Genomic DNA, 24,079 nt, shown 5'->3' with positions numbered 1-24,079 from the left:
ATTCCATGAATTCGTGATAAATAATCAACTAGCATGTTATCTTCACATGAAATTATAATGACTAACCATCTTATCATTTCGTAGGATTATAACAAATTTAACTATCAACTGATTTCATGTGAATCTCGATGGCTATATGAACATTTTAAATTAAGGAAAAAATTGGGATGTAACAATTGGTGCTAAACTTCCCACATGAACTAACTGTTCACATAGCACTGTGCTTACAAGTTCTCTTTAGTAGATGGGTTCCTTGTTATGAAAGATCTGAAGGAGAAACTTATACATCCAAGGTTCAAAATCGCTAGATTCCTTGAGGCTGTAGACTTTGCTAAGGAGAGTTATCAAATCCTTAACTTTTGGTTTAAAGTCAGCTTTGTGTATTATTTTGGGCTACCTAGAAAAATTGGTTCTCTTATTATCCAATCAATATGTATTTGTGTGCTATTGATAATCCAATTTGTTCTTATTCCACAGTTGCAGAGACATCTCTTTAGACAAATCTACACATTTTGAATACTGAGGAACTTTGAAGATTTGTTCAATAACATTCAGATTTAGACTGATGGTGACCTTGCCATCCACATTCTTCATTGTGTTTGTCTTTGGATTGAAACGTCAAGCACTTCCCAAGACAAACTCAGGTTTCAGGGAAGCCATGGGAAAAGTAAACACTTGATGAATGCTACTCTTTTTGATGCATCTCATCTCCCTGTTGATATAAGCTTTGATTCTTTGTAAAAAATCAGCCTCGCTATGTGCCCAATCTCTGTACTTGATACTTGATTTAGAGGAAACGAGACGAGTGATTTAGTCATATGAGCCAACTCCTTGTCATGCTGGTATTTCATCTTCCTTTTGGATTTTGATGGCATGAACATGTCTTGTGTTGCAACATGAAAATTTCAAAGAGTAAATATGTCATCGAAAGAGATTGGCTCCATGAAGATGTTAGTCTTGGATTGACAAAGGCAGATCTATGAAGGACAAGGTGTTCGAAGTATTGATTAGCTAGTCATCCAAATTTATAACTTTTCACTTTATACTTGTGAATTTAACTTGAAAATTAAACTTGGCTATGATTAAGTTGTTAGAACAAAAAAAGTATGCTTCATAATAATACTTGTGAATTTAACTTGAAAATTAGACTTGGCTTTGATTAAGTTGTTAGAACGAAAAAAGTATGCTTCATTATAAAAAAATGAAACTTATCTCCTATTAACTATAATTTTAAAATCAAATAGTATACAAAGAAAAGTATTAGATAAACAAAAAAATGTCACTTATGAACATTAAACTTTAAATTTTACATGTTTATTTCATGACCGAATTGTTTCTTGCTTGAAATGTCGTCAGTCTTTTTTAATTTCTTTACCCCCCTACTTTGATCCGACCCGTATCCGTGTTTGCCTTAGCATTCACAAAGAGTTCCTCATGGAAATGTCTTTGTTGGAGGGATGGGTTACAATGGTGAAGCACCTGCATTCTACCTTCATTTTTCCTGTCTGGAATTTCAAAGGCCCTGATTGTGTTAGGGTTTTCCTCATTTGCTAAGATATTGAGCCGGTTTTCACATTGAAGCAGTTTTTATTTATGAAAATATAGCTTCCCCATATTTAGTATTAATAAAGTGAACCACTTGTTTGGCATGCCTGATTTCATCTTTTTTAACATTTGTCGTGTAGTTTGTGAATGTTTTTGATTTTGGACGAGTATTTACATATTTTGCTATGTTTGTTAAGGAGTTCACTCATTTTTCTTTGTTCGCATGCAGTGCCATTTTGTGTTTTGATTTATATTTTATTCAGTATGATTTATTATTATTTATAGATTAATTTCATTATTTAACTATAGTTATATTATTTTTATATTTAATTATAATTATATTTTATTAGTGTTATTATTTTCAACCTTTTTTCAAAGAAGGGATGTTCCATACTACAAATAGAGCTACGGTAAAGGGCGTGATGTTCTTATAATGCTCTTGTGTAGGAGCTTGTCCTGACTCATTAAACTGCATGAGGTACAAGCTGGCCTATGCTAGGATCTAAAAATCATTAGGCTCAAGAAAATCAACATTAACATCAATGTCATTAAGTTTAATTGGTCCATCATTCTCAATAGTTACCATTTTAGTCAGTGTAGAAATCATCTTTACCTTGCAAGTGAAAAAAAAAAAATACAATTTTACTTTTTTGCAACTATATCAGGGTTCTAATCTCGAGCTTTCTTAGGATGACAAAATTTCCCACACACCTTGCACTACATGCACTATAAGTTTAGAACCCTGATATAGTCGCAAAATAATTAAATTTGGCTAAGGGTGGGAAATTTCGTAGACTGAGAATTCTGGTCTCTTTGCTTCAGCACTATAAGATTTTTCATTTTGAGTCATGTAATCTTAAGACGGAAAACACAATACTATCTGGTTGACTGTTAAATTGTGTATTTTATTTTATTTTCTTAAAATTTATAAATCTTTTCTAATGGTAATATTTTATCAGAATTTGTATTGTTTGTTTATAATGTTTTTATCTGTTTGATACACGTGTTTCAACAGGATAACACATCTAAATCCATTGTAGAGGCTTGCAAAAATCACAGTAAGACCCTTTTGCAAAGTAAAAGTTCTGGGCAGATTCAGTCATCATATCTGTGTATAACTTCCGAGTTAGTCTGGATTGATATTAAGGAGTGTGTGAAATTCAAGTATCAGGCAAGTTCTGGATTGTTTGAGAAATCCTATTTTTCTGTTTAGTTGTAGCCTAATGAGGCTTTAGCTTTTTGATTTTCTAAGTTTCTGCTATGATACATGCAGTTCGAATTACCTGAAGACGTGAAAATAAGAGTGAAGAAGATGTCAACATTTCGTAATCTTTGTCAAAAGGTATTTATTACATATGTCCTCTTGTAATTATTGTGTTGCATAATTTTAACTATTTTTTGTCGCTCTTTTCTATATTATCAAATATAAATTTGCAAGGATAAATTCCGAGTGCAGACTAACGAATGATGTATGTCTGTGTGCATAAGATAATAATGGGGCTGGGGCTTGAGAGATAATATAACAAAGCAAGAAACTTCAAGTGGCATTAAGTACAGTGCTCATTATGAGACAAATTGAAATCTTTACACTAGCTTTATATACAATTTTTTATGGAGGACTTTCTATCGTAGCTTTTAAGAAACTATATCAACAATTTAGCATGTTAACTTTAGTGAATCTGGTTTCATTTAGTTCTGTACAGCATTAGTTTTTCTATCATGTTTTAAAGATGAATAGTTTATGGAGAGGTTTAATGATTGTAGCGAACCATATCAATAAAAGTTGTTGATCAGTATAGTGGATCAATTCAGTTGAACCAGGTAGGGTCAGTACTGCAAGTGTGACTTGCAGTAAGGCTGGAAAATATACTTGTATCCAACTAGCATAAGAAATAGTTAAAATAGAGAAAGCATTTGCCAATGGTGTTGACCATTGATAAATGGACTATTCGTTCAATATCATGGTTGTGAATACATTTTCCACATCGATTCTAAGTACGAGGTTGAAGTGATTGCAGGGTACATAGGAAAGCAAATGAATTTTGATATCGTAAAGTTGTAAGCAGAGAATAGTTGGGATACAGAATTATGTCAATGGAATCGCTAACCAAATCAGGCAGGTGTGAGTGGAGAGAACTAGCAATTTCCAATTCTAGAAGTAAATGTAATGTCTAATATATCTCACCTATAAAGCAGCAAAAGGGATTTTTGAATCAATGCAGCTATATTGAAATTTTTTCCACAAGGTTTGTGCGTATTGCTTAGAAAGTGGATTTAGCTGACTGGGACATCGGAGCAGAGAGACAAATAGAAAAGACATCCTTAATTCAATTCCTAAAAACTATTGGAAGATAAGATAATCTATGGATACTGCCCAATCATTAGTTTTGGACTTTGTTGTGAGTGGAGCAGCTATTGAAATTTGATGTTTACCAATTCTAATGATACGTGTCTTCATTGGCTTGGTAGCACTATATCTCTATAGTGAAATTCAAAGCCCAGTGTATGGGAAGAACAATAACCTGAAAATTGACTGATACTATCTAATCATTAGGTAATGGATCAGCTACAGATATTCTCAGCTCAGTAATTCTAATAATGATGGCGTAAAGGATCCTGGTTCAGTCATGCTATTTGCATATATGGTCATTCTCCATAAGCTTCTTTGATATGGTGGTAACATTATTTGCATATTATCATTTTCTGTGGCAATATTCAATGCTGACTATTGTAAGAAGTTGAAGAACAATAACTTCAAAAGAATTGGCTGATACTATCTTAATCATTAACTCTGGACTGGAGCAGCTATTGTAGTTTTTTGTTCAATTTGACAAATTTAACAATGTCTATTCCCATTTACATATTGACTGCAATTACTACTGCAGTGACTACATATAATGAATCGGCATGTTAATACATCGCATTAATCTGTGATTTGACTCATTGAAATGAAGAGGCACCTGATACGGGTGGGACATATCTCATGCAGAGGCATGTCTCCAGGGACATGTCCTTTGTGTGATATACAATTATCAGATAAATCATATCTTGGAAAACATTGAAAATGCAAAAAAGTGTGAATACAAGATACACAGCAGCAATACTTACTCAAAGAAATTAAATATACATAGACTTAGTGTGATTTGATCTTCATTCGAAATCTGAAAACACAATATTGGTGACAATATTAGAGATATTACAAACAAGGAAATAATTTGAAATAAATTTAAATTCCTTCCATCTAAATCTGATATAAATTTATAACAGTGCATTTGTATGGACATGCAATTTTTGTAATGTAAGGTACCAAAGGTCATATAGTTGTGTGAAAGCCCATTTTTGTGTGATTCCCCAACATGGTATCAAAGTATGTCTGAGAGAGGAAGATAATGGATTACCACCTCAACAAATAGCAAGATATATTAGAGAGCAAGAGGAAGCAGATGGCAAAGCTTGTCATGGCACACACCATCCTTCGAAGAAAGGGAAGAGATCAAGTAGGCCTCTTCCATCTCATAATGACTTTCTTGATGTTGTAGTAGAGAGCCACCCATTTCTGGGTAGAACTGAAGAACATGCCAATGTGAAGAGAAGAAAAGGGCCATTAGACAGAGCATATAAAAATGATGCTAAAGAGATTGCAGATCAAAGTGTTGCAAGACGTTTATATGCAAATGGTTTGTCATGTAATTGTGTATGATCAACATATTGACAGGATATGTTGAGAAAAGTAAATGAAGCTCCACAAGGGTACATGGGCTAGGATATGAGAAGGTGCATAGCACTTTACTAGCAAAGGAGGTAAAAAGCATAGACACTGGTAAAGGATGCACAACAGGGGCATCAAATATCTCTGATGGGTAGAAGGATGTTAAAATTCGACCATTAATTAACATGATTGTAGTGTGCCCTAAAGGGGGAATATTTCTTAAGTTGTAGATTATGAAGGGCAAGTAAAGGATGCACAATTTATTGCTAACATCCTTCTACAGTGCATTCAAGATGTTTGCCCTCAAAATGTTGTCCAAGTAATAACGGACAATGCAGAGAATTGTAAGCTTTAGGGATGTTTATTGTGACACAGTTTGAGCACATATTTTGGACACCTTGTCTAGTGCATTTTGTCAACCTTATGCTACAAAAGCTGGGTAGGAAAATAAATTGGATCAAAGAAATCTATGTAGAAGCTAAAGAGATCCAAATTTTCATCACAAACCATCACATGTGATAGGCCATTTGTAGATCATTTTTGTAGTTGGAGATGCTAAAGGTAATCGGAAAACCTCAACTTTAGAATTTTGTATTCTAAAGTTACTTGCTAGCATGGTTATTGGTCAAAGCTGGTACTATGGAGGCAATCCAATACTGCAAAGGCAACAAACATAAAACAAATGATCCTAGATATCACTTAGTGGGAACTATTAGAAAGTAAAGTCCACCAAGATGACTGGGGGGTGGAGGGGAGTGAATTAGTTCTTAGATCTATATAACTTTTTTCAATCTTATTAAACCTTAAGCATGTGAACTATATAATTAGCAACCATAAGAAGATACACATTAACAATAACACCAAATATGTTAACTATGGAAACCCTTGATTAGAGGGAAAACCCCGGTGGGGATGGTACCCACAAAATGATGTACTAATACAAGAGTTCCTTGTAAGAGGACGAACTCTATTAGGAGCCAGTGAAACGCATTCAGTACATATCAATCCCTGTTAGGAGATTCCAACCCTGTTTGAAGTTGTAGAAGGCAAATGGACCCACTGTCCAAACAGCTTCAGGGACAAGACCATCGAACTCACTATCCAATTGGTCTCTGTATTTTATTCCTTGTAGAATAATAGAAATGAAATAGAACTTTGCAACTCGAACTCTTTCTCCGTCCTCTTATTGTGCCAATACCGCACCAAATATCTTTTCAGATTTTAATACCAGATCTTCAAATTTGCATCACATTGATCCCTTCAATCACTTACACGCATTTACTAACTTTGCATATCACTTGCTCAAAATACACAAATCACACTTCATCACAAGGAAAATAACCTTCCTTTATACCATGTCCTCAAAATAATTCTCTGAGTCGGCCTTGAGGCTTTACCAATTAAATTATAATAGGACCTCATTAAGATAATACAATTCATTAGATCTTTTTGCAATTACAAAACACTGTCGACTCACGATAATTACAACTTTTCACATGTGTGACCTCAAACCTCGCGCACTTGCTGACATCATCAACAGCTTGTCTACTGTCACTATCTGACTTTACTTATCAGGATTCTATCCTTGTCAAGAGATACAATCCAAACACCAGAAATAACTTCTCAGGTACTTTGTCTACACACTATCCTCGGTAAATCATAAATAACATTCACATATCTTTGACTTTTTGCATGCGCACTTGTCCATGTCATTAGGACATACTGTAGAATATATCCTCAACCACGCTTGACCTCATCATCAATACACAGTCCGTACGCCCTTCTTCTTTGTCTTCTACTCTGCCAGTCTTTACAACAACAACACTATCTTGACATCAATGACAAAAACAATCATGAATGCAACATATCAATAACCTCAACTGTTTAATCAATGCTTAGGATACTCCCCCAAAGGAATGCCATCAGCGTGCTATCAGGAACAAGTAGAATATCTTTTTAGTTTCACTGAACCCATCACGAGTGTGATCCGTTATACAATGATGGATCATCCATGGGCATTGACTCATTGCTTGAGCAAATGAGATGCAACATTGATCAAAAGGAGCAAGATTGTAAATAAACTTTCTTCAAAGAAGTGTAGATAATTTGTGTTGCACTGTGGAATAAATTGACCACCCCACTTCATCTTCTTGCATTTGACTTGACTCCCAAATTTTATAGTGATGAAATTATTACTATGCCATTAAGGGTGCCACTATACAGAGATACATAAGGTAGTGAAGGGTTCATGAAAGCACTTACAAAACTTTCTAGGATCGTGAAATGGAGAATATAGTTACAAATGAGTTTACTGATTTTGTAGCTTCCAATGGTCAAAGTGCTTGCGCTCTCTTTGATAAGTATATGAAGGACGCTCATGACCGCACTTGCGAACTCTTGCAATCAAAGTTTTATCACAATTAAGTTTTATCATTTTTCTTGCACTCTCTAAATTTATATTCCTACATATTCACACATCTTCATCATTCTTCCTACATATTCCTTTCAGAAATGGGAGGATCTTGTGCAAATAACCTTGGTTTTATTTCTTCCTAAGGACAGAAACATTGTTTGACGGTCTTGGACTATCTTCAACTTCTCATTTCGAACATTCACCAACAATGTAGGAGATTCTATATTAAGGGACTGTGTGCCCTCTCTTTTTCTCTCTCATCTTTTCAGAGATTTTTATCATTGTAAATGGGCACCTAACATTTCCTTGTAGCTAGGACCCATCTTTGCATCCCGCCACCTAAGCTTATGCTTAAAGTGGGGTTTGTTGGTGTAGGTTATTATTTTAGCCTATGTTAGGGAATATTGTTTTTCCTACACATATTAAGCTAACTTAGGTTATATTAGAATAATTAGGAGGATACATGGAAAGATCCTACAATTACAAGTGTCAGTCATACCCAACTTTGGGTATTTGAATGTCAAATCCTCTTTTGGATTTATCAGCCACCACCCCACAACTATTCCCTTGTCTTTACCAGAGTTGGCATAACCACATTTCTGGCATTTATGAAGTAGTTATATCTCCTACCTGATTTGGTTATTTGGAGGTTATCATCTCACTTAGAAGTATATGCCCATGTTCTACTATATAATCAGCACTCACCTCTCCTGTGAGCTATTCAGGCTTATATAGAGATAACTCATACGAGTTCATGTCAGCTCAGTTTGTAAGGGAGTGCTAATGCATGTTGTATTATTTTGAGTGTGATAATATCATTACTTTGTTATTGCACCATATTCCAGTATATCAGCCTCTGCTGCTTTCGTGTGGAAGGTTAATCATGGTTTTGAACGTGAGTCTAGGAGATCGAGTCCATTAGTGACTTTTACAGTCTTCTAGGTGATTATGATGAATTGTCCAAGCTATCTAAATTTTTGAAGAAGTGTTGCAGCTAAATATCGCAATTTGGTGCCAAGAGTTTGAGAATAAAGCCACGTTTTCTGAATGAATGGACCTAAATATCTTCCAATCATCCTGATTTCTTTCTTGAAAATGAGTTGGCAAGGAGCAACCATATGTTATTTGAAGGATGGCAAATGCCAATTTTAGATCTTTTTTCTAGAATCAGTTCTGTGTTTGGAGCATTTAGTTCGTGAAGACAAATTGCAGAGTTTTTTTTTTTCATTTTTCTTTTAACTTTTGTTTTCATGTTTGTTTTTTTCAATTTTTTCATTTTATCTTACATGTTGTCAACAGTTATGTGATCATAGTGTTCTGCTATTTCAGAATCTCGTACTTCTTCTCTTCTTGTGTAGATGAAGGTTTTTATTTTCCGTATTGTGTGGAGAGTTGGATACAACAAACAAGATGCTCCAATGGAGTTCTTAGAAGTACCTCATAAAATGAATTTGTTTGTTGTTTTAAGTTAATAGGATTCAAGTTCCACTGCACATTGCACCGCTACCTATAATTTGATCGCAAATCTAGGTTCAAACTTTATAAAAAATGCACCACATTTTGATATTATAATTTAATATTTCATGTCTGGTTTTTGTTTTCCTTGTTTTGACAGTACTTTAAGCCTTTTCTTCCCATTTCCCTTTGATTCTCATTTATATGACCTTATTACTTAACCATATTGCTTCACTTGCTTTATCAACTCTTTTTGATTATTCATATTGGGTATTCTGTATAACTATAATTATAATAGCATGCAATTTTCTCTGGAATAATGTTTCTTGAGGCGATTTGCTCAATTGCCTTTTCACTGTAATTTTATGTGAAAAGAAATTGGTTAAAATAGAAACATTTAATGGTGGGTTTGTGCACATAATATATGTAAACTGTATTCTGAAGCACTCGGGTTTCATTTATTATTATTTTATATGTATTTAATCTGATTTCTTTAACTTCTGTTGTTTTTTTGTTTGTTGCTAGTTTTTCCAACATAATACTTTTGGAGTTTCTTTAAGTTGAAATGCATAGCTTTTTATGGGTGCTGTTTGTAACAATTATTTTAATATGTACACATTTATTCTGATGCTTATACAGAATCGATGATTATGGATTTTTCAATGCTCTCACACATCTGGCAACCACACAAATTGTTATTGATTTTGTCAATCTTGTAGAGATCTCTTTGCATGGAAAGTGTTAATAAGCGGGTTCATTAATATGCTCTAAGGTTTTAACTTTTAATTTGCAGTCATTTGTAATATTGTGCTGATCAGTTTATTGTACTGAAATACCATAATATACACCTTGCTTATGTCAGGTTGGTATAACTATTGGTGCCCGTAAATATGATCTTGATTCAGAAACTCCCTTCAATATATCAGACATATTGGACATGCATACAGTAGTGAAGCACTCTGCGACCGTTTGTTCTGATGCTCGTGATCTGATAGAGACTGGCAAACTTCAGCTGGCCGAGGTGCACAACTTTTTTGAAGATCATTGATACTGATTCTATGTTATAAGAAATCTGTCCATATTGTCACCAGTGGAATTAAGCTGAAAATTCCTTGTTGGCGATGACTTAACACTATGGCTGTCAATCGCTCTTTTATAAAAGCATATAACGAACTCTTTCTGCATTTCTGCTTTCTGATTACAAATTGTAGTATTCTTCATTCTTTCAATATCAAATATCCAATCATTGTTTCTTTTTGCAGGGAAAGCTTAATGAGGCGTATGAACTATTCCATGAAGCTTTTGCAATTCTTCAACAGGTTTGTAGTATTCTCCAACCTCTTTTAGACTATGACTGGTAATTGGAATATTTTCTTTGCCGTATTTGCCCAAATCTCTGTACTAAATTTACTTTGATGAAAATCAGGTCTCTGGTCCAATGCATCGAGAGGTGGCCAACTGTTGCCGGTACATTCATTTCCCTTTTTTTCTGAGATGTGGAAATCTAGTTTCTAGCACTAGTTATTATATAGGTCTTTGAAATGAGGTCATGATGGCTATGGATGAAACAGTCGTTGTTCACTGTTTTCTTTTGCAGAGTTTCCAAAAAATAAAATCTGAGCTAATCTAGATGTAGATTGTAGACAGTTCTGTTTGTGCATTGACCATTTAAAACTTCCATGAATATAACTTGTCAGTTGCAAGCAGACATAAAAATAACTCAACAATCAATAATACAGACAGCTATTGTTTCTGGATTAGATTGTTGACGATTTTTTACCATCAATATTTTAGATCACACTCAATGATTCATCATCAAGACGATAGTTTGACAGGAGATAAAAATAGATTAGTAGAGAGAACTAAAGAGCTCTTAGCACATCAAATACACAACCACCACCTATATAAACCAAAAAATGGAGAAAAATAACATGATAAGAGGTTGAAAGTAGCTGGATAGGGAGCCTTAAAAGAAAAAATTCTTCTGAAAATAAGCTTGCAAGGTTTTCTTTGTGTATGCATGTATATTTCATGTGCATAATTATATACACCTAAACTAAATATAAAAATGACAAATAACTATACATGTCCGTAAATATGTGTGTATAAATATATGTAAAGACGATCTAAAAGGATAACCTAAAAATAAATTATTAATAAATGAGCATGAAAGAAGAATAAACCAACAAGAGCAACCTAGCATATACAATCACTACATGGATAAATAAATACATAAATAAAGCATCTAGGGTGCACACAAGACATCCTACAACACTGCAAGAGAACTGCCTCAAAAGAGAACTGACAAAGAGCACAGATTGTAACGAATGCATGAGTACACAAGTGACTAGGCTCATCAACAAGAAAGAAAAAGAGGTAGGAGAGAGAGAGCTAATAGACAAGGGAAAAGGTTGAGACCAGTTCCCATGTGTGCTTGTGAGTCTTTTACAATCTGTTCTCTTTGTCAACTCTCTATTTTAGGTAGTTATCTGGGGTGGTATAGGTTCTGTAACGTCCCCTTTTTCTTGGCCATTTTCCTGATTCGTCATTGGCACTTTTCACCATTGTCTTTTGGGCTAAATAGGACTTGGTAGGATCAGTGTGAGATTGACAAAGGCATCTTCATTTTTAGGAAGATCAGAGTTGAGATAGCAGGGTTCCAGATTCTTACTATTTATTGTAAGTCATCAGGGATCTGTATTTTTGGGTTTTCAGAGTTTGATTTGGAGCAGCTCGCTTGATGAGCTATCAAACATGATTTTTAGAGTTCGACTGATTATTTAGTTTAATGCCTGAGGATTACATAGTTTTAATAAAATGACTTTAAATTAATATGCATCTTAATATGTCACTTTATTATTATAAGTTTATATTATTCTCTTAAGTGCAAAAAAAGACAATTTAAAAGACAAAGAGAATAAAAAATAAAGAGACATGCTGGAGAATATAAAGAGTCACTAGGTTGTGTTTAAAAGAAGGAAGAGGAGCTCATTTCAGCATGCTTGGATCTGTGATTGATTTTCTGATTTCTGTTTGGAGTATTTTGAGAATCTTCTAGCTTTAGGATGGAAGCCTTTAGGATTCTTGGCAGATTGGACAGAAACCTAGTTCATATTCAGAGTGGATTCAAGACAGAGTTCATCTTGTATTTCAGGTTCTTTCTTATTATCCAATCTGGCTATAACCTTTTGTATCTGAGATTGGAATATTTATGAAGTTATTGTGCTGGTTTATAATGCAATAACTATTTATTGAGTATTTTATACGAGTATCTACAAGTATATTTGTTGGTTTTATTTGCATAAATTATCTGTTATATTCTAAAAATTATTGTGAGAAAATTGTGAAAAAATGTCTTTTGGGATACAGTGGTATCAAAGCCGTGTATCTTGTCAACCTATGGAGTTTATTTTAAAACAATCTCTAAAACAATATCATTTAGAGAGCTGGGAATTATTTATCAAAATTGCTATTAGAGCAAATATTCAGAAAGAGTTAGAATCATCTGAAAACATTGTAAGAACTGAAGGAATAAATAATACTAGGTTAATAAGGGGGAGTTTCCTATATATTGAGTATGAGCAAGAATTGCTCAAAATAAGACATGAATGATTTATATTTAATAAATTAATATGTAGTGTGAGGCTGATTAAATATTTCTGGGTTTGTAGATGGATTATTATTATTTGCAAATGTTAAAGATTGGCTGAGTTGTTTCATTTTTTCAATCACTTGATAGTTGCCATGGTCGTAAAAGACATTACACTGTTTAAAAGAACGACTATATCTGGAGCATGAATATATAATAAAGTTTGATAAAATGTGATAATTATGGCTTCAATTGCCCCTTAATTCAATAATTCCAAAGATAATGTTGGCCACATTGGGTTATCTCTAGTTTTAATTTCCAAGTTTAGTTTAGAATGATCACAATTCATTTCTTCTTTTAATACTGAAAGTTTGTGAATTTCATTGTATGTATTTTTGTATTAATGTTTATGATTATATTTCATGATCTATTATTATTTTTATTAGATAATGTCTTGACAAAAGAATGTATATTATTTTGGTTAATGTTTTGAGTCATATTCTATTATTATCTATAATGGCAGTGGACACTTATAATCCAGTGAGTTAGAGAAGATAATTTTTGGACTCAATGTTTTAAATCATATTTCATGATTCATCATCATGAGAATGAACTATAAAAAAAAGTTTATTATATCTATATTTCAGATCATATTTACGATTCATCATCACTACAATACGAGTTCCAAAAATAATTTCTAATCATAGATTTAAGACATTCTCGTGAATAGTTTTTGGCGTGAAGACTTAGAAAAGGCAGACTATATTAATTTTTTTGAGGGCCTTTACATGTCACATCTTTGGGAAAAGGATTTAAATTAATTTCATTAGCACAATTATACAGTTTGGAATTAGAGCGGCAAACAAAGAGTTGATTTCTATCGGGCTGAAGTTCTGAAGTCCATGAATTTGTAAACATTGGGAATATCATTTCTGCAATATAATTTTACCGATATTCTAAATATACCTTAGTCACGAAATAATCCAGCGCCAAAGGTTTATCAGCGATGGGAGTCATTGAGCGTTTGCTAAATGTGAATTGTTTGAGCTATATATTTATAGATTTGATCCAGGTCATAACTTTGATGCATTCAACGATAAGAGAGAAAGTTTGGTGTTTAGAGATTGTTGAAAGAAAATCATGCCATGTGTTAAAGGAGATGTTCCTAGCTGCAAATAGATCGTAACTTGCTGTTTCAAATATCAAAAGCAACATTGATTTAGAAATTAAAGTTTGAACTTGAAGGAGGTTGGAAAGAGAGTGTCTTTGTTTTGGTACAACTTGCCTAAGCTTGCCAACTCTTTGGTGCTTCAAACTATGTAAGGGATTAGGCAAGACAAAGAAATGCAAGGGATTCAACTAAGGAGGTTTGGTTGATTCATAGTGTACTCTCGCATGGACGTAATAAGCTCAGACCATCGTAGGCATCCACGGTGGTATAAGTGAGGAGATAGAGGGCTGGGTTTCTCTTGGTGTTGTTGGGAAATAATTAAATTAATGCAAGAGCATCCTGGGTGTAAGGGCAATTTTGCATCACCAAAAAAGTTAATTTTTTTGTCTTTTCAATAAGGGCTATCTCTGTGCAAAGTTGTTATTTTTGAAAGGTAACTATTTTTAGTAAGTTGGTCGTTCGAGCTCAAAATGTTCTGATTTCTCCCCTGAAGGTTCATCTTAGATATATCAAACCGCTAGTAAAGTTTCATTGCAAGATCAAGTCTATTTTTGAAGTTATTGAAAATTTTCGGTATTGGCAGTGTATAAAAACTTTGAACTGAATTTTGAAGGCTTTAGAGTCTCCGAAAAGGGGTCAAACATAACTTACTAGAGTATGCGCAACTAAGCATTGTACAAAAATTCATGGCATTTCCAAAATGGGGTCATAATAGCCGGTTGGAGCAACTGCCAATGAGTTATGGTCTTCGAAAGTTGTGCTACTTGAAATTAGAGAAAATGGACTTCCTTAAAAACTTCTTTTTGAATTCTGAAAGTTGTTGGGGGACTTCTCTAATGTAGTAAAATATGAATTATAATATCTTAGGGTTAGTCGATCTCAAAGTTAAGTGCTATAATTTCTAGAACCTTCTTGGGCGGTGGAAAATTGCCTATATAAGGGTCCCTAGGGTTGTCTAGGGTAATTCAAGATATGATATGGTGGTTCTAGCCTACAGAATATTGTAATTCCATTTTATTGAAGATAATAAGAAGCCAATTTTTTGTGTTTGCAAATTTGTAATAACTCTGCTGCTTATAGCTGAAACAACATCAACTTCTCTTTACTAAGACATTGTTTGGCATTTTTTCAAACACTAGGCAACCATGCAATGATACAACTGTAATAGCTCTGCTGGCTCATACTATATCTATGTTGAAGAACTATTTTGGTTTTGCAATTTTGTATGTTTCAATTGAATAATAAATAATGAATAAATATAACACCACAATAATTTCTAGCTGAGCCAAGTATTGAATTTTAACTTCTGTTTGCAATGAAGAGTTTTGTACAAAATTATCCTTTCATCAATAATGGAATTACATTTAAGGATGAGGAACTTGGCAAAATCTGCAATAGAATTCGATTTGCAGCAGCTAAATCATGAACGTCAATTCCCAGCAGAGATTCCCACACCAATAAGTGAATGCAAGGTCTGCTGTAGAAAACACTGCCTTCCAATATGTAATCATAGGCTCCAAATATATGCAATAGTTAACCAAAATTCCCAATGCTAGGTGCATATGTAATGATGCCAAAATGCAGGCCGAATTCCTAACTGCTGTCCCTCAATCTTGATTGCAGCTGCTAAGGTATTGATCACAGCCTCCAAACAAACTGCCAGTAGGGCAATTCAGACGCCCATGATGTAATGCCAAACACACAGCAAACACTTCACTTCTCAGCCATATTAGCAACACTACGAGAAGGTTCTAAGAAACTCAGTTCAAATCCATTATACTTCAGCAATGGTTTGGAATTCACAAACTTTAGAAACCTTCACAAGAGACAAATAAAAAACAATAGACAATTGGATGATCAATTCTTATAATGGGAGCCATATTTATAATTTCCATTGTGCAACTTAGCTTCAACTGCACACCTTTCACTTAAAAACCTTTTTGCTTTATACTTGCACATTTTATAATATATTAATTATTCATTTGGCCCCCAAAAATGACAATTATATGTGATGCAAAATGGGTCTCAGCAACCTGTGACATAAATTGGAGCAAATAACAACTATTAGATACATATTTTAGAATAGTATACACAATACACAAGTAAAATAGTCCTTCTCGCTCTTCTGCTGCCTCATGCTTTTCAATATATTTTAAGACAGTTTTATTTGATATAGGGGCACCCTTTTGGCCAGGACATTTCTTGACTTCTCTTCCAGTGTAACCACATAAATGACCTACCACATGATAATAGGAACCATTTCTTTCTACACAACCCCGACATTTGCAATAGAATGCACCACCTCTTGGAAGGGGTTTTATAATGTCTACATACTTCCATAGAAGAGAATCAAAGTTGGGTTCCATTCTTGTTCGATATTGCCTATTGATGAAGAGGTAGATGCCATTCCTTTCCCTATGGCAAGAAATTAGATACATGTTCATAATTATATGCAAGAAAATGACAAATTTTGGAAAAACGGAAAATTAACATATGAAGATTGAAAGAGAAATGGAAAAATGAAAAAACTTAAACATAAACAATAGCAAATGGAATAAGATCTTACCTTTTTCAGCCATTGCAAGCTTGCAAATGTGTATGAATATGCACGAACACTTGAAGAACACCAACAAATCAATCTTCAAACTCCTTGCACAACTAGATGCTTGCTCAAAAACTCATGTGCTCTCCCTTAAGACAAAATAACTTGTTTAGAAACATAAATTGACAATAAGAGGTCACAAAAGCTATTCATAACAACTTTTAGGTTTTATGGACGCCAAAAAACAATTAAATCTTGCCTAAAAAACACTTTTCCAGCCGTTTGCGGGGCCCAGTTTGCTGCAGGTTTGAACTGGGTTTGAAAATTTCGATTTGGTTCACCCATGTTCAATCCTAGTTCGAACCCGATTGAACTCGCAGGGCAAAAAACGCACCTTGGTTGAACCATGTTCGGGGGGGAGGTACTCATGCAACTTAGATATTTATTCAAATATGTCTTAAAGCATAAATCATACTTGAATGTTATATTTATATAAATCCTCTTCTTAGCTCTAGTAAAAGCTAAGGGGGAAGTAGAAGTAGAGGGTCTAGTCGTAGAATTTTGTAATGGGCATGACTGTGCATCCTCACATAGTATGTCTAATTCAGTCTATGGCTTGTCCTCCATCCTAGATGCAGCCTTGCCTCTAGCTTCTCCTAGCATTAACAATGACTACTAATTCAACTCAATGTTATCTAATGTGAAACTAAATCCACCGCCCTCTTTCATAGCCTGCCTCTCCAAATCATTGATGTCATCTTCTTCAAAAACCACCACAAATCCACCTCAAATCTGTCTCAAATCGATAGAAATCAGTTTGCAAGTGTTTGGGTTACAAAGGTTTGGTGCACTATTTTCCCCCTCAGCAACTCAATGTTATCTAACGTGAAACTAAATCCACTGCCCTCTTTCATAGCCTGCCTCTCCAAATCATTGATGTCATCTTCTTCAAAAACCACCACAAATCCACCTCAAATCTGTCTCAAATCGATAGAAATCAGTTTGCAAGTGTTTGGGTTACAAAGGTTTGGTGCACTATTTTCCCCCTCAGCAAAATACAAGTGAAGAAATGAGAAATGAAATTAATTTGGGCCTTTATTTGTCTTAAAGTGCCGTTATAAAACTATGACTGAGTTTTAACAAAAATATGTCGGGTTTTTGGCAAAAACTTGGCCAGTACTCGGCCAAAAATTTAAAGAGCTTTTCGTGCCAATAGAAGAATAAAAAACTCACCATGCCATAAAATTTGGCCAGTTTTTCCAACTCGGCCAGTACTCTTTTCGTAGTACATCTATGGTTTTTTCATCTGAGCATTATAAACTTCTTGTAGGTATCTTGCAATGGTTCTCTATCATGCTGGAGACATGGCTGGAGCTATAATGCAGCAGCACAAAGAACTTATCATAAATGAGCGATGCCTTGGTTTGGATCATCCGGACACAGCACACAGGTAATCTCTTGTTAATGAACTACATATCACATTTGTAGTTTTCCATTTATCTGCATTTAAAGAAATTCTGGATGAGGTGTGAAATGCATATTGATTGGCTCCATAATTTCATGTTTCACAGCTATGGTAACATGGCTCTTTTCTATCATGGGTTGAACCAAACTGAATTAGCTTTGAGGCATATGGCTCGGACGTTGCTCTTGCTCAATGTTTCATGTGGTCCAGACCATCCAGATGTTGCTGCAACATTCATAAATATTGCTATGATGTATCAGGACATAGGAAGGATGAATATAGCACTGCGTTATCTTCAAGAAGCGTTGAAAAAGAATGAGCGTCTTCTGGGACATGATCACATCCAAACAGCTGTTTGTTATCATGCTCTTGCAATTGCTTTCAATTGCATGGGTGCATATAAGCTTTCTCTTCAAGTAAGTAATCATTATCTTTTCTCCTTTATAATTAAATTGTTAATAAGGATTATGGAAGACATTGATTTGGAAAATATTCAAATATTCCGAATGACCAGCATGAGCGGAGCACTTATAACATATTGGCAAAGCAACTTGGTGAAGACGATTCTAGGACACGGGACTCAGCAAATTGGATCAAGACTTTTCAGATCCGAGATGTTCAGGCATGTGTACAGATATTTTTATACCTGCTATCTGATATTCTAAATCTGGTAAATGTCAAATGCTAAAGCAGTTCAATTTGTATTTATATATGCAGATCAATGCACAGAAACAGAAAGGACAGGCTGTTGACTTAGATGCTACTCAAAAAGCTGTGGATGCTCTGAAGGTGAAATACTCCCCTTGGCCAGCCCTGTAATCTTCGGTGGAATCCTTTAGATCTTCCCATAACTGCTTATCTCTTCATAGACATTTATCAGTAATTATGAAGATGAAAATTGATGTCTATTTTACTCTCCAGAAATGATTCTTCCAGCATTTTCAAAGTAACTCAATCAAGTTTTCTGTTGTACATGATGGTTTGTTTCTTTTATTCTTTGCCATTTGAGTTGTTTCTAGGTTCAGAATTGTAATTAATCTTCGAAGAAGGTAAGGGGCTGCTTTATTTTCGTTATAGTACCTGACTTTGTCAGTTGGACTGCGCAGGCTCGTCCCGATCTAATTCAGGCTTTTCAGGCAGCAACTGGTGGGCCTACTGGGAGCCGGTCGCGGACATCCTTGAACAAAGCTGCAACCGCTGTACTAATGTCTGACACACTTCCTAGAGGTAGGGGTATGGATGAACGTGGAGCACGAGCAGCAGCTGAGGCCCGTAAGAAAGCTGTTGCAAGAGGTCTTAATGTCCGGCCGCAAGGTGTACCTGCACAGTCTTTGCCTCAGTTTACAGAGCTACTGAATATAATCAACTCCAGTATGGCAAACAAGGCACCACCAGGTGATTCTCCATCAACATCCTCGCAAGAGGCAGGCAAGGAGAGTAGCACCAACTCTGAGAATGAAATTAGAACTGCAGAAGTTTGTGTAGAAGAAACCAGGGAAAATGTACAAGAGGAGAATTCAGAAGACAAAACTCCACTTGGCTTGGGTACTGGTTTAACTTCCTTCGAAAACAAGAAGCAAAAATCAAAACCAAAAGATTCATCTGACTGATAAATTTGTTGGTGTATTTGAAGACAAGCTGTTGGCATTTATTTCAGATAGAAGAGGACTTGTCAGCAGTTACCATTTTAGATTTCACAACCATTAAGATACAAAATTTGTTGTTTCTGGTAAGTTTCAAAGGTCCGCAATTTTGTAATGCAGGGTTATGAACTCAAAAACCTAATGGTGGCAAGGTCATAAATTTCCCGAAAGGAGCAGCAATCAGTTAAAAGAATGTCTGCTTTATTTGATGCTTCATTTTACTGCAGAACAGGCATAACATGAATGTATCTTGCTGGTGTGGCTGGCAGGGTATCTGTCAGTTTGTAATGGAGAAGTTGGGGGAAAGACATTACGTGAAGGATGTTTGAAGAGATATAGAATTTAGTAGTAGTCTAAGCCTGAGAACTTGTCTGTTCAATGGGAGCCTTATTTTTGTAGCATTTCCCCAGTTCAGTCCAAGTGTTCATTTATATATTGGATCAAGTTTTCAATCAATAAATCTAATGTATTTGTGCCAGTTTCCTTGTGAGTTTTTGCTGATGATCCATCTTTTTATTTATTTAAGTTTTGGAGATGAGCCACAATTCTCGGCAAATTCATCTCAGGTTGGTCACAGTTTGTACCATGTAAAGCATAACATGAAAGTTGACATTTAGGGCTCGGCAATATGAGGGACTTGCTGGACATATTCTTTATATGAGAGGGAAGACAGTGCATAATGGCATTATTATTTTGTTGGGCATTTTCAGCACGAGGAAATGTAGTCCATTATTTGAAAGTTTTTTGTGGTCTCTACAAGAGCCGATTGAATGCATCTATTCTCTTTATAGTGGGAGATTAAAAAAAGAACAGGATAAATTTTAAATGGATGTACAAACTTTGCTTGATTTGGCTATAATTCCTTTGTATACTGTCTTTCTAAGCCCAATAAATTAAATGCTTAAAATTATTCTTGCTTTGGTTGATACCTAGTGAATGATTGGGGATAATTATTACAGTAGTTAATTAGATTCTTGCCCTTCGCTTGTCAAAATATGGCGTGCAAAGTCAGCAATTGGTTATTGGCAATATTTGAAAAACAGAGATTGGCCACGAAAGATGAGCTTTTTAATAAATTTGGATTTCTCCAAGACGGCCTACTGATTATAAAGTTTTAGGGAATATGGCAACAACTCTCAATACCAAAATTTGATGGCAAAAAGTATTAAAAATGAAGAGTTTGGAGTCTAGAGCTTCTAAGAAAAGATTCCACGGCTTTAGAGCTTGTTTCAATATTTTAGGACCTTCAATTCCTGAAGTTTTGATATTATTTCCAGGCCCCCGTTTGAGATGCCCATGAGATTTGACTCCACTACCCGAAGGTCATTCAAGTATCAATTACTCGGGCTTTGCGAATTGCTTTGAGTAGACTAGTATCCGTGAGGTTGGTTATGGGCTAATTTATTTTATATTCAAAAAAATAATTTAGAAGTGGATTTGAAAGGACCTGTCTGAAGGCCTATGATATTGAAGTCCTCACTCTATGATGTCATTTTAATGGCGGACAACATGCATAAAGTTTATTTAAGGGGATCAGATAAAGCAGACTGCTGATTTTTTGGTTAAGATACATACTAAAAGATTAGAAATGGAAAGGAATTCTGAAATTATCTAGTGCGGTTGTTCTTCGGTCCCTTAGACTGCTCTAGGTTCGTGGATGCCATTAAAAACATCAATTCATTCATTCATTCATTCACACCCTTTTTGTCAAAAGTCAATCGGGCATATGGATTGACATTTGAAATTCTATTTTTCCTAATAGATATTATGCAAGTTGTCTACAAAACTAGACTTTGAACCATTTGTAACAGTTCTAATAATAAATAAAATAATAATTCTAGTTTTTTTTGTTATATATTTCTTTTTAATTTTGTACGAGAGCATCATTTACAACATCTTTGTACAAGAGCATCATTTACAACATCTTTGTACAAGAGCATCATTTACAACATCTTTTGTACAAGAGCATCATTTAGAACATCTTTTTAAATCTTACAAGAGCATCATTTAGACAACTTTATTGATTTGTTAATTTCCTCATCTAAACTATTATCCTTGGGCAATCTTTATCCAATCAAAATGACCTATATTGTTTTGATGAATAACATTTAGGAGCTTCCATTCACATTAATGTATCAATATATTGTTTTGATGAATAACATTTAGGAGCTTCCATTCACATTAATGTATCAATGCATTTTTTTGAACTGATTATCAGCCAATCTTTATTCAAATAAGTTTTATTTGGCTTGGTTTTCTACTACTTTTTATTCAATTTGTGACCTTCCTTGGTATTACTAAGGCATTAACATTTCTATTGACAATGTTCTAACTTTTTATTATGCTTGTGAAGACTTACTAAAATGCATTTTACTCCCTTTGTCTTTACCACCTAAACAATGGTTTGGAAATCATAGATGTGAAGTATCTCACTTGGACACTCTTGAGCACATTAGTTATAGGTTATAACATCTACCATTTGTTAACATGTAAATTTCGCACTTTAATATACTTTTATAATACAAGGTGAGTAATGGTTAGGATAGGGAAAAAAATTCAACATTACACTGTCCTTCAAGTCATTATCTTGCATTGCAATATTATTATATTAAAGAAAAACTATTTAAAAAAATACATTGAGGTCATCATGAGCTTTATGGACAACATAAATGAAGACTACGTAAATTGTATTCATATTAACATTCATGAACACACCTAAAATTAGAACTAGTATCTTATTGCTTTTTGTATCTAATGTATGTTTGAGACTAACCTCACATAGACATGAAATGGCATCATCTATAAAAAATTAAAAATTGTGCACAAACTTAACAATGTAATAGTCAAATCGAAGACATTGATTTTAATTCTCTCAACTTGGATGATAGATGCATTTTTTTGTTGACTTAGTATTTTCACTATGCGCAAGCAAAACATATGGAAATATAAGACACTAAGTTTCTCAAGTCAAAATAAATCAATAATAAACATCGATTCAAAGCATCACCATAATCAATCACACTGTTATAATTAAAGTTTTCTCATAGTAATTTGCTCTTTGACATTATTTCTCTTAATATTTAATTTGAACTCTCTATGTTGGAATTTATCATAATCATTATTTACTTTGATCTTACTCTATTTAAGACATCTACACTAATTAAGTTGTAAGACAATATCACATGTTCATTATACTTATTGTTTATGCCAATTTAAGGGTTTTTTTGGCCCGTTAAAGAAAAATGGATTACTTTGAAAGATGATTATGATGCTATAGAGATGATTATGCCTATCTTTTTATTTATCTTGTTCGACCAATGTTGATTGCCAAAACATCATAAAAAATGTAGTCACTAATTTTTGACATCATTTAAGAGATCACCAATACTAATGAATTGTTTATTAGTCATTCTGCATATTCTAGATGAATAATATGACATCCTTAAAAAAAATTGTAATTTTTAATTGCATTATTTCTATGCACACCTTTGAGAAATATTGATGTTATTAATGATATTTTGACAATCCTTAATTATGCAACTAAAAAACCCATGTTTTGAGTAGCCTCATCCATGAAGCATCATTGCGATAATTTCTACATGGTTACATTTGATGTTGTGATACAATCTTAAAGTTGTTTGCTGCCAGTGTACTTTATTGATAAGTATCAATTGGAGGTCATATTATAACTGTACATTTCATATCTTATGTTATGTACGTGCACAAACTATCCAATTCAGAATACATGAACTTAATTTTATTTTTAAATAGGACCAAGTTTATTTTCTTTTCTTTTCTTTACATCTAATGTGGCTATTTATTTTCTTCCTTGATTCACTTATATTCTAATTTTATTTACCATGGATTTCCTCTCTCACTTATGTGCATATCTATTCACCTATTACAAACCTAATTTCTATTGCTAAGTTTTTAACCCTACCATGAACCTATTATCTATTACTTTAAAAAAAAAAATCACCTTTATGGTAAGTACAACTTCAATTACTACTTTATTACCTAATCACCATGAAACATCTTATTTCTATCATGAGATTCTTCACTATTATTTTGTCATTATATTACTTATTATTTTATTCTTATGAATATATCGTAGTGCTCTCATTTTATCTCTTGCTTCCATTCTAAGAAAAAATGTTAGATTGACAATTGTTCCCTCAAATATGATGTAGCTGAAACAATGTCTACATGTCTATGTATTAAGTTCTTGTTTCCTAGTTGGGTCTCTTATTTTGTCATCTTTGAAATATTTTGTTCTTTCTTTGAATTGGTATTAAAATCGATATACTTGGCAGTGGTAACTTAGATGTTGTTATGGAGGAAGAACCATTTACATATGTTATTAATAAGAATGCAAAAAGGAAGAGAAAAATGGTAGAAAGAAAGTCTATTTCTAATGAAAATAGAAAGAGTGGTAATGAGATGTCAGATTGTTTTAATAGTTTGTATAATAAACCTAAATCTCTCCTACATAAATGATACATTTACATAGTTGGAATGTGCATGGTCTAGAGATGTTTGACAGGAAA

The 24,079-nt window shown here is 33.9% G+C and overlaps 1 protein-coding gene across 2 annotated transcripts in view; it reads left to right on the top strand.

Moving 5' to 3' along the window:
* The window catches only part of NOXY38 (tetratricopeptide repeat (TPR)-containing protein), a 171,534-nt gene extending 151,260 nt beyond the window's left edge, over nucleotides 1-20,274 (top strand). For both annotated transcript variants that reach the window (XM_089815084.1, XM_089815083.1), the window contains exons 20-29: nucleotides 2,561-2,716; nucleotides 2,819-2,887; nucleotides 9,985-10,143; nucleotides 10,385-10,441; nucleotides 10,549-10,589; nucleotides 17,755-17,874; nucleotides 17,996-18,305; nucleotides 18,404-18,511; nucleotides 18,607-18,678; nucleotides 18,996-20,274. In XM_089815084.1, coding sequence (XP_089671210.1) covers nucleotides 2,561-2,716; nucleotides 2,819-2,887; nucleotides 9,985-10,143; nucleotides 10,385-10,441; nucleotides 10,549-10,589; nucleotides 17,755-17,874; nucleotides 17,996-18,305; nucleotides 18,404-18,511; nucleotides 18,607-18,678; nucleotides 18,996-19,499 — 1,596 coding nt within the window. In that variant the 3' untranslated portion in view covers nucleotides 19,500-20,274. The remainder of the gene's footprint in view (nucleotides 1-2,560; nucleotides 2,717-2,818; nucleotides 2,888-9,984; nucleotides 10,144-10,384; nucleotides 10,442-10,548; nucleotides 10,590-17,754; nucleotides 17,875-17,995; nucleotides 18,306-18,403; nucleotides 18,512-18,606; nucleotides 18,679-18,995) is intronic.
* Nucleotides 20,275-24,079: the final 3,805 nt, after the last annotated feature.

Source organism: Cupressus sempervirens, chromosome 2 (assembly GCF_028749045.1).
Source record: "Cupressus sempervirens isolate cs-2001-9-10 chromosome 2, ASM2874904v1, whole genome shotgun sequence".
In the NCBI taxonomy this organism is placed as follows: domain Eukaryota; kingdom Viridiplantae; phylum Streptophyta; class Pinopsida; order Cupressales; family Cupressaceae; genus Cupressus; species Cupressus sempervirens.
The sequence above is the reverse complement of the archived record's forward strand: the minus strand, read 5'-3'. Positions and strand labels throughout refer to the sequence as shown.